Genomic DNA, 10,829 nt, shown 5'->3' with positions numbered 1-10,829 from the left:
GACGGGTTTCTTCCAGTTTCTGTCTACCAAATCCACTCAAAAGGCTTTGGTCGGCCTGAGGCTATAGTAGAAGATACTTGCCCAAGGTGCCACACAGTGGGACTGAACCTGGGACCATGTGGTTGGTAAGTAGGCTACTTACCACACAGCCACTCCTGCGCCTATGTCAAGAGAATTCATTAAGCATCTACATGTGTTTATTGGTCTAACAGAAAAGAAGTATGATCTAACATTTGGGGAATTGTGCTTCCTTGTAGAATGAATGAGTTAGTGTGGTGTCAGGTTTGATAATTATTTCTAGCATAGGTATGAGACTTGAAATTTGGAGGAAGGAGTTTAGCTTAGCTGTTATCATTGACCCTTTCTCCACTGGTACTTTATTTTATTGACTCTGAAAGAATAAAAGGCAAAGCTGACCTTAGCAAGATTTGGACTCAGGATGTAAAGCAATAGAAGAAATACTACAAGGTATTTTTCCTGGCAGTTTTAATAATACAATAAAAAAGTATACCAAGTTGACATCCTAACATTGATTTCTTGTTGAAAGCATTTCAGTTCAGTCATACTCTAAGGAAAGGTGTCAGGTCACCAATATAATAAATAAGCATTATTAACTAAACATTTCATTACACACTCTTTATTTAAGATGACTTTTTGTCAAATTTTCTTACTTAGATTTCACTCCTGAATCTGTTTGCAGAGATTTGAATTCCAACTACAAGATATTCAGTTAGGGATCATGAGTAAACCACCACAATTTTATGTGATTGATCTATAAATTGATCAATCAGCACAAAGCGGTGGCGTGATGATTCCTCAAATGATCTGAACTTCACCCCCATTTCACTAGGTAGTTAACCTCAGGTATTCACACAGACAGCTAAAACTAGATGACCATGGGCATTCATGTAGACCACTTTGGACACTCACAGAAAGCAGGTTGCTAAGACAAGACCACCTTGAGCAAGAAATGGCTTCAGACAGCCTTATACAATGTATTACAGCTAGCCTTCTATGGATACAACACAGTTCTCTCCTTCTAGTCAGTGGTTATAATATCGACATCTTTCTTTTGTAAATAGTTAATGCAGTAAATAATGTCCAGCAATAAATATGTTAAAAGTTAAAGTTTGTGATTCATTTCATTTATTATACATGCAGCCTGCTAGACCACATGACAATGATCATCAACACAATACACATTCAACAAGCTACTACCACAATATTGGCAACAAAGCACTCTATGCAACAATGGTGCTCAATCTCCATCACAAAATTGGTGATGCCCAGCACAAGTAAAGGCCAGCAAAAAACTGCAACAGTAGTAGCCCAACTTATCATCTCATGAAATCCAACTCTCCAAAATAGCGATGGACACAAGTCAAAGGCAAGCAAACAGCAGTAAGTTCAAAAGGCCAAACACAGAAAGCTCATAACATTTACTACTACAAGCTCCCTACTACGATATTTATATGCTAATAGCATATCTATTAATGGGTTAGACATGTACATTCACCCACAAATTTTTCGTCCACCTGACATAACAGTTAAAACCAGCTTTTCAACACTGAGGAATGTTTCATCTACCTTTGAATGCATGATTTCAGAGCAAATTTCATCATCAACCTTCCCAAGTTTGCAGTAATAACCGATATTTAATATTGGCCTTGAACATTCATGCACACCATCATGGGCACTTACAGAAGGCAGACTGCTAAGATTAGACCACATCAGACACTTGGACTGACCACCTTGAGCAAGAAATGACTTCAGACACTCACACGCAAGCAACCATGACTAGCCTACTATAGACACAATGTGGTTTTCTCCTAGTCAGTAGTTATATTATCAGTATCTTTCTTTTGTAAACAGCCAACACAGTAAATCATGTTCAGCAATAAATATGCTAAAAGTTAACAGTTTGTGATTCGTTTCATTTATTATACACACAACCAGCTAGACCACATGACGATGGTCATCAACACAATACACATCCAACAAGCTACCTTCACAACCATGGGTACCAAGCACTCTATGCAGCAATGGTGACACAGTATCTTTGCAACATGTCCATCAAATTATCAAATAGTTATAATCAGTGCTCACATAGTGCAGTGATTATTATCCCCCATTCCCTCTGCCCAGCACTAATATTCAATCTGTCATTTCCAAAATGTTAATTCTCCAGAATTCTCTTACTGCCTATGATTTATTGCAGATGTCAATTTACTGACGTTCAAACTAAATATAAGCCATATTAATTTTATCAGTCTTGAAGGGTCAGCAAAGAGAAACTGTTTCTTTCTCATGATAAAACTCTAAAAATATAGATTTGTGCCTCATATTTCTTTGTTCAAATCCTGTCCAAGCTGTATTTTTATACACATGAGATTAATTCAACAATTTCATTAGACTTATTTTGTTTCTATGACTTATATTGTTTCTATGAAAAGCTTTAATTGAAAATTTCTCTAATTAAAACATTAGTTTAACATTTACTATAGCCATTTCATGAGATTCACTTTAGAATATTGAGTACAATTTGATATTTCAGATATTTTATTCTTATACCATCGCTTTTGGCATTGTTTTAAGTATAATCCTTCATTCAATAGTAAATCAACATAGAAAAGGCATCTAGATTAGAAACAAAAATGTTACTATAGTAATGTTCTTAGCTGTAAGAACTTTAGAAAATATTACTAAAATAAAATATTAACTATACAGAAACACATTTTTTTTTTCATTTTTAGATTAAGTTACAGTTATTGTAGTAAATATGTTGCTACTATATCTCTATACTGCTATTTAGTTTTTACCAATTGTCACTGATTTTTATTTTCACTATGATTTGCTTCTTGTGTTTAGGTTATTTTTATTGATGAAATTGATAGTTTGTGCAGAAAGAGAAATGTGCAAGAAGAGGAGCATACAAGACGATTTAAAACTGAACTATTGAAACAAATGGAAGGAGTTGGCAACACAGAGACCAAAGATAATATATTTCTGCTATGTGCAACAAACTGTCCTTGGGAACTTGATGTAGCATTTTTGAGACGTTTCCAGAAACGGATTTATATTCCACTTCCTGATAAGTAAATAATACTTTGAGAAAGTAATCAATTTGCTATTGCTGACATGAATTTCTTACAACCAATTCTATTGATTAAAAACGATAGCAGGTCTGAAAGGCATGTAATCGTTAGAAGTAAGCAGTCGGTTCTAGCATTTTTAGTATACTAGGTGGTTGCAGGTTTGGTAGTCCAGTAACAAGGAAATGAGCAAGGAAAGCTCACATACCTAAAGGTTAGGACATTGATAATAAGTTAAAACATTTCAAGTTCTAATGTTGGCAACTGTTTTGTTACTCTGTTCAAACATAATATGAGATATAACTAGTTTCCAATTGCTGTCTTGAAGAGTATATATTTTTCACTAGATACTAGCTTCAAAATGGTTCAAACACTTAGCATTAACTTTTTCTTTTTACAAGATCTCTCCTGAACACAGGTGAGCAAACTACTGATTGTAGGTTGCATGCTGCCTATAAAGTTTATCTGTTCAGTCTAAAGACAGTCTCATGTATTTTTGGCATTTGAGAATTTTTGAGAGAATAATACACTTAACAAAACTAGTTAGATTTTGATATTTTAAAAACAAACCAGAAAGTGTCTTCTAGTACATGTTCAGTGTTTTACAAATCCTTAAATATATAGAATATTTCAAATTTTCTCCAGTAATGAATGCCACAAAACCTATGGAAAAATCCCCACATAAAATTAAAGATAAATGACATGCATTTAACTATGGATGGACAAACAAACATTCATTTACAATATTAGAAGTAAAGTAGTATGTCTAATATGCTAAGACAGTATTGCTGTTTTTAAAAAGCATAAATTGAAGAAATATCTTCAGACTAATAACATTAACTTTAGAAGCAATTTATGAAATTTGTGAAAAGACAGTGCTGTGTCAAGAAGTTTAAAATATAAAAGACTTTCATTTACTTATTTGTCTATTATTTAAGGTGGTAAGCTGACAGAATTGTTAGCATGCTGGACAAAATACTTAGTGATATTTTGTCTGTCTTTATGTTCTGAATTCAAATTCCTCTGAGAGTGGCTTGTCCTTTCATCTTTTTGGGGTTGATAAATTACATACCAGTCAAGTAATCGACTGTCCCCCTCCCACAAATTTCAGGCCTTGTGCCTATAGTAGAAAGTATTATTATTATTATTATTATTATTATTATTATTAAGATGGTAAGCAGGCAGAATTGTTAGCATACCAGGTAAAATGTTTAGTGGCATTTTGTCCATCTTTATGTTTTGATTGATATTATCTGCCCTGAAATATAAACAATGCTGAAGTTGTTTGAAGGAGAAATGGTTTGTTGTGTTGATGAAATTTTGATGACATTTGTCTCTAAGCTCCTTGAAGCTAGCAATTTATTCTTGAGATGAAAGCATGGGCATACAAGATACAGCATGCTGCTTGTATTTACTTAAGGAATTAACAATAATTTTGCTATTGGAGAAGAATTTCTGCTACTTGAACCATTGAAAGAAACCTCAACCCAACAGTGATAATAATTGCTTGGACAGATCTGGTTCACATTGGGACAAGTTGTTAAACATTACAATAAAGCATATATCTTCACTAATAGGAAAACATGCTGGTCACTTAAAGATGTTTAATGATAAAATGAAAAATGAGCATCCACTCTGTTACCATTCCTTTGCATTATCCATCAAGGATGTTTGTGTAAATCTGTCCTGGATATTACACATGAAATTGATCCTAGAGTACATTTTATTAACTTAATTAGAGTTAAATCAGAAGTTTTCTGGATAATATGGAATGTGAATATTTAGATGCTCTGCATCATAGTTAGTTAAACTTGGGAGATGTTCTGAAAAGTGTATTAAATTTGAGAGAAAAAAAATGTTCTTTCTTGAAATGAAGATCTTGAGTTGTGAATTTTTAAGTGATTTAGTATTTATAGTTCATATTTTTGGTAAATTGAATGAATGGAGCCATTAAGTTACAAGGCCAAAGTGTTTTTGCTTATGAATTGTTTGAGGAAATTAAATCATTTCAAATGCAACTAGTACTCTTTTCCAAACAAATTAATGAACACAACTTTCAGTATTTTTCCTTGTTACACATTTCTGTTTAGGGAAACAGTGACAGCAGACATCTTGCTTTTAAAGATTAATTTTCTAGGCAGTTTACTGATTTTAAATATATAGGCAGTCTATTCAACTTGCTTTTACCTTTAATATTTAAGCAGTGTTGAATGATCTCCAATTGGAATTAATTAATCTCTAAGCATATAATTATCTGAAAGAAAATTTTAAGAGTTTGGATTGTAGACTTAAATCTGCACTGTCTTTATGTAGAAGCAAGTGGAATCCTGACCATAGCAAGATAACATTAAATTCAGTTGTATCTGTTACTTAACTTTGTATAGCAAATAATTCACTTGTATGAATGATAATTATATTTTTGTGTACGATTTAGAAATTTAGTCTTTAGTCAAACACAAACTTGTGGAACCCACACAGAAGGTCAGATGGCCTTCTTGGAGAAAAGTTTACTCAACTCTATTCTAGTATTTGACACTATTGCTGAGGTTTCTGTTTCTTGCAGCAGCCTTATACAACTATAATTCAGTCAGATGTATTTTGTTTTTTCTAATTTCCTGTTGATATGAGTTAGAATTATAAATAAGATATATGTAGAACAGAAGACTGGATTTATTCAGTCAAAATAATCATGTCAGCAGCATAATGTTATAGCGTGTTATAGTACATTTGACATATGGCAATCATGTGAGCATAGTTATTCTCAAGGATATTTCTTCGGTTCACTTCATAGATAACCTCATACAATATTTCTTGATAGTTTCTTCATTGCAGACAAGTAGATCTTTCAAAATTGTGTATAAACAGTTTTGCTGGGATGAATTAGACTGGTCTACAAAAAGCCTATATCCAGTTGTTCATAATTATGATACTAAATAATTAAACAATATTACAGTAGGCTACTGAAAATGTTTAAAAAAGCCAGTTTTATAACAAAAAAAAAAAAAAAAAAAAAAAAAAAAAAAAAAAAAAAGAATAAATGGAAGCAGTGAAATAGTCAATGGCAAACATTCTGAAACAGTCTCAGTGAAAAATGTTCCATATTCAGTGATTTGGGGAAATAAAACAAGCAGGATGGACAATACTTCTTATTTAGTTGGCTAAATACTTTGTAATATTGAATATCATTCCTTTGTAATACTTTATAACAATGAGTCTCATTCCTTTATATTCTGAGTTTTAATACTGCCAGATTTAAATTTGTTTTTCATAGCTTTTTCAAAGTGATGAAAAAAATACTGGCCATATAATCAGCCAATTAATCTTCTAGATATTCCACTTTTACAAATACTGTCTTGTTATTTACTAAAATTATATCTTCATGCAAAATCTTATTGACACAGTGATTCTCAGTCAATAGTGATTTGTGTTTTTTTTTTTGTTATTTCCAGAGATGCTAGGCTTCAACTTTTTAAAATCCATACAAAAAATACATGTTTGGACTTCTCAGATGAAGACTGGGATTCTTTAGCAGAAAAGACACATCTCTACTCAGGAAGTGATATTGCTAACCTGACGCTTGGTGCTTTATTTCAACCTATAAGAAAGATGCAGAGTGCTAAATACTGGAAAATCTTAGGTATGAAAATACTTAGCATAAAATAACACATACTGAAATTAGTGTAAAATTACAAGTAACATATATATATAATATTTTCGAGCGAGATTGTTGCCAGTGCCCCTGGACTGTCTCTTGTGCGGGTGGCACATAAAATACACCATTTTGAGTGTGGCCGTTGCCAGTACCGGCTGACTCGCCTTCGTGCCGGTGGCACGTAAAAGCACCCACTACACTCTCTGAGTGGTTGGCGTTAGGAAGGGCATCCAGCTGTAGAAACTCTGCCAAATCAGATTGGAGCCTGGTGTAGCCATCTGGTTTCACCAGTCCTCAGTCAAATCGTCCAGCCCATGCCAGCATGGAAAGCGGACGTTAAACGACGACGATGATGATGATGATGATGATGATGATCAATATTGTTACTTAGAATGTTGATAGACATAAGAACTTTTATCTCTTTGATTATAATCCATAGGTAAATTGAACAGTTCTAAAAGTGAAAGATGGAATAACTTTCTAATTTCTTTTAATTCCCTCTTACTGTATCACAAAACTGATTTAAATTATCTTCATATGTTGTACTCTTTTCAGCTTTTAAATGTTATATAAAAACATATATACTTTTTTACCTAATGCAGATGGAAAATACCTTCCCTGTGAATCTTTTCATCCTCAAGCTATTCGCACTGAACTGAAAGATTTACCTGCAGCAAGTGTAAGTTTTTCTTAATGTTTCATTTTCATTTTTTGTTTCTTTAGTTTCTCTTTAGTTTCATACCAAATAATTGTTAGGTTGTCAGTAATCCAGTTTCAGGGGTGGATTTACCGTTAAGTAAAATAAACATGTGCTTAGTGCACCAAAGGCATCATAGAACTTTTTTCTAGAGCTAGATTTACCATAATGAAAGTAGTGCAGCTAAATATGAGCTTCACTGTAAACACATACACACAATTGCATACATATTCTTTTATTTGTTTCTGTCATTAGTTTGTAGCCATGCTAGGACTCTGCCTTGAAAGGCTTAGTTGACCCCAGTACTTACTCTTAAATTTGGTACAAATTCAATTGGTTTCCTTTTCCTGAACTACTAGGTTACATGGATGTAAATAAAACACTAGTTGTCAAATGGTAAGAAACAAACTCTCTCTCTTTCACACACATATGTATATACACATTGGTAAAAGATCACAAATGGGTTTAACGGTTCACTACAGCTGTTTCAAATGCATTCTTTATTGATGAATAGTTTGATTACAATGATTACATCATGAAAAACCCTTTACTTCAGGTGATCAAAATTTAATTAGGGTAATAGATTACAAGATGTAGAAAAACCCTCTTTTAGCCATCTTCAAAGAGAGTGAAAACATTGAAAACTTTCCTAATTTATGGAAACATGCAGGTCAGAGGTCAGTGGACAATAAAATCTACATAGAACTCAATCAAAATTTATTTATGACTTCAAATGGGACTAGGCAGATAAATAAAGATCAAGAGATGAGAGGAAGACAGAGAGAAGAAAAGAGATGAGATAAAGAGCAGAGACAAAATGAAGAGAAAAGGAAAAGGGAAAAAGGGCAAGGGTGAAATAAGTTTGTTTGGTCAGAGCTGGCCCAGTCCCACACTCAGTGACATGTTATTTCATTACAGAATCACTATAAAAAAATGATAGGGTAAGGTATATCTAGATCTTTAAATTGCTCATAATAATTTTTTTTTTCAATAAAGACACAGGCATGGCTGTGGTAAGAAGCTTGCTTCCCAACCACATGATTCATGTTTCAGTCACACTGCATGTTACCTTGGTCAAGTGTCTTCTAATATAGCTTTGGGTTGAGTGCCTTGTGAGTGAATTTGGTAGATGAAAACTGAAAGAAATCCATCATGTGTGTGTGTGTGTGTTCCCCTACTACCACCACTTGACAACCAGTGTTGGTGTGTTTACATCCCCATAACTTAGCAGTTCAGCAAAAGAGTTTGATACAATATTTACCAGGCTTAAAAAAGAAAGAATAAGTACTGAGGTCAATTCATCCAACTAAAAATTCTTCAAGGTTGTGCCCCAGCATGGCAGCAGTCTAATGATTGAAACAAGTAAAAGATATAATATAAAAAGAAATATATTTTTTCTTGAAACACAACTGTATACCATTTCATGACTCAATTTCACCCAAACCATTCCAGTTTTAGTACCACAATTAAAGAGTTATATGCAAGGAATATAAAAAAAAGAATAATTTCAATACACAAAATCAACAATGTTGTTTTTATTAAATACATTAAATATATTAATTACAACTTTCAGTGTCAAAATTCAGAATGTCTCAAAATCTAATGAATAATTATTGCATGTTTACTAATTTCAATGAAAATTTACATCTAAAACTTATTTTAATTGTAAAAATTGAAGTATGAGTTTAGTGGAAAACAAAAATTTTGAATATTAGATATTAAATCATAAATAAGTTAATTTAAATTAGTGTATTGTTACTAACTGGATTTAGCTAATCAGTATGTGAAATATGAAAAATAGATCAGTAAGTCAATTATTATTATCATTACTATTTAATAGATTTACTACTCTGTTTTAGGTTATTCCACATCAAGTTACACTTGAAGATTTCATCAAGTCCATGCAGACACATTCTAAAACTGTTAGTGAAAATGATCTTAAACAGTTCAAAGACTTTACCCAAAGGTTTGGTGAGCTTGGGTAAAATGTTTCTGTAAAGTTTGAAGTACTTTTATTAACATGTTTTTACAAGTTAGATTCATTTCATTAAAAATTAATTTACTGGACATTGAGCTTTTTCTTTTTTCTTTCTACTGTCATAGAGATATTAAACATAAATAAAATTATCATATACAAATTCCTACATTTCATATATGAAATCTTGGAATTGCATAATAGGGTTATCTATTAAATTTATACTTATTTTAAGGTTTCACAAAAATAAATAATACTTTTGAAGTTGTACTTGTCTGGCATGTGACTTCATTTAAAACTGTGTTAAACTGGAGCAATTGTATCATAGAAGAGCCATTTTAGACATCTGAAAACACCAAAACTTAATTACAGTCACGAGGTAAGTTTCAAAATATTTTAAGAAATAAAAAAAAAATCAAAATGGAAGACATTCAAGATCATCAAATATTTAAAGCAGATGATCAATTATTATCAGATTTCTAGTGAAGTGGATTCATCAGTAGTTAGAAGTGTCACTGCAACTGAAATTTGCAGATCATTACTTATGCATATCTAAAAATTTCTATTTGTTTCCATGATGACATTATTCCAATGAATGAAAACAAAAAGTTAGAATATCAAAGAAAAACAAAGAAAAACAAAAAGAAATATTTTTATTGTTCATGAGAGTTCTTCAGAAAAGAGCATTTCAGCTCGATGATTCCTACACATTTTAAACTAATTCATGAACTAAACTTATATTTACGAAATTTAAGATTTAGCATGCCAGGTGCTATGCTACAAAGAAAATAAATATTTACTTACAAATAAAACTAGAAATAACAATCATACAACACACTTTAATTTAAATATCTCCATACTGTGTGTGTGTGTGTGTTAGTGTTGCATGTGAGTGTGCACATGTGGGTACAAGTGTGTGTGTGTGTGTGTGTGTGTGTGTGTGTATACAAGTGTGTATATGTCCGTGTGCATTATATTATGTAAGTTTGCTCCTCTGTGGTCATCCAGATTTTTCTAAAACAAAAAAAAAAATATATGTATTAATATATAGTTTACTTTTCCATTAAGGTAAGATTAACAAAAAAAGTACTCCATCTAATGAGAGATGAGTATTGTTTAAAATACACAGCATATAATTATGAGCTACTAATAGTTTCATACATTGGAGATGTTTTCTAGGCAGGTTTTAATAATATGCCTAGTGTCTCCAAGCAATCCTCATGCTCTGAGTATATGGTCTACAAAGTAGGGTGGAGTGAAAATAAAAGATTGTGGAAATTGAAAATGCCTGAGAGCTAAAATGTTGCTATATTTGATTACTAGAAAAATGCTAAATTTTAGCTGAGATCAATCAAGGACATTTATGCCCACAAGCCCCCTAAACTCTGAAAATGGGAGATTTTAGTAAATTTT

At 32.2% G+C, this 10,829-nt stretch overlaps 2 protein-coding genes across 3 annotated transcripts in view; one reads left to right on the top strand and one right to left on the bottom strand.

Moving 5' to 3' along the window:
- LOC106881709 (uncharacterized) overlaps window positions 1–9,684 on the top strand; it is a 19,775-nt gene extending 10,091 nt beyond the window's left edge. Inside the window, exons 6-9 of the mRNA XM_014932181.2 lie at window positions 2,869–3,095; window positions 6,542–6,729; window positions 7,347–7,423; window positions 9,301–9,684. Of these exons, the coding sequence (XP_014787667.2) occupies window positions 2,869–3,095; window positions 6,542–6,729; window positions 7,347–7,423; window positions 9,301–9,426 (618 nt within the window). The 3' untranslated portion in view covers window positions 9,427–9,684. The remainder of the gene's footprint in view (window positions 1–2,868; window positions 3,096–6,541; window positions 6,730–7,346; window positions 7,424–9,300) is intronic.
- A 368-nt stretch (window positions 9,685–10,052) lies between these two features.
- Window positions 10,053–10,829, bottom strand: part of LOC106881710 (uncharacterized) — a 36,372-nt gene continuing 35,595 nt past the window's right edge. For both annotated transcript variants that reach the window (XM_014932183.2, XM_014932184.2), the window contains one exon: window positions 10,053–10,430. The gene's annotated coding sequence lies outside the window, so the exon portion shown is untranslated. The remainder of the gene's footprint in view (window positions 10,431–10,829) is intronic.

The sequence above is a fragment of the Octopus bimaculoides genome, chromosome 3 (genome assembly GCF_001194135.2).
Source record: "Octopus bimaculoides isolate UCB-OBI-ISO-001 chromosome 3, ASM119413v2, whole genome shotgun sequence".
Lineage (NCBI taxonomy): Eukaryota > Metazoa > Mollusca > Cephalopoda > Octopoda > Octopodidae > Octopus > Octopus bimaculoides.
Note: the sequence above shows the minus strand (reverse complement) of the source record. Positions and strands in the feature narration are given on the sequence as shown.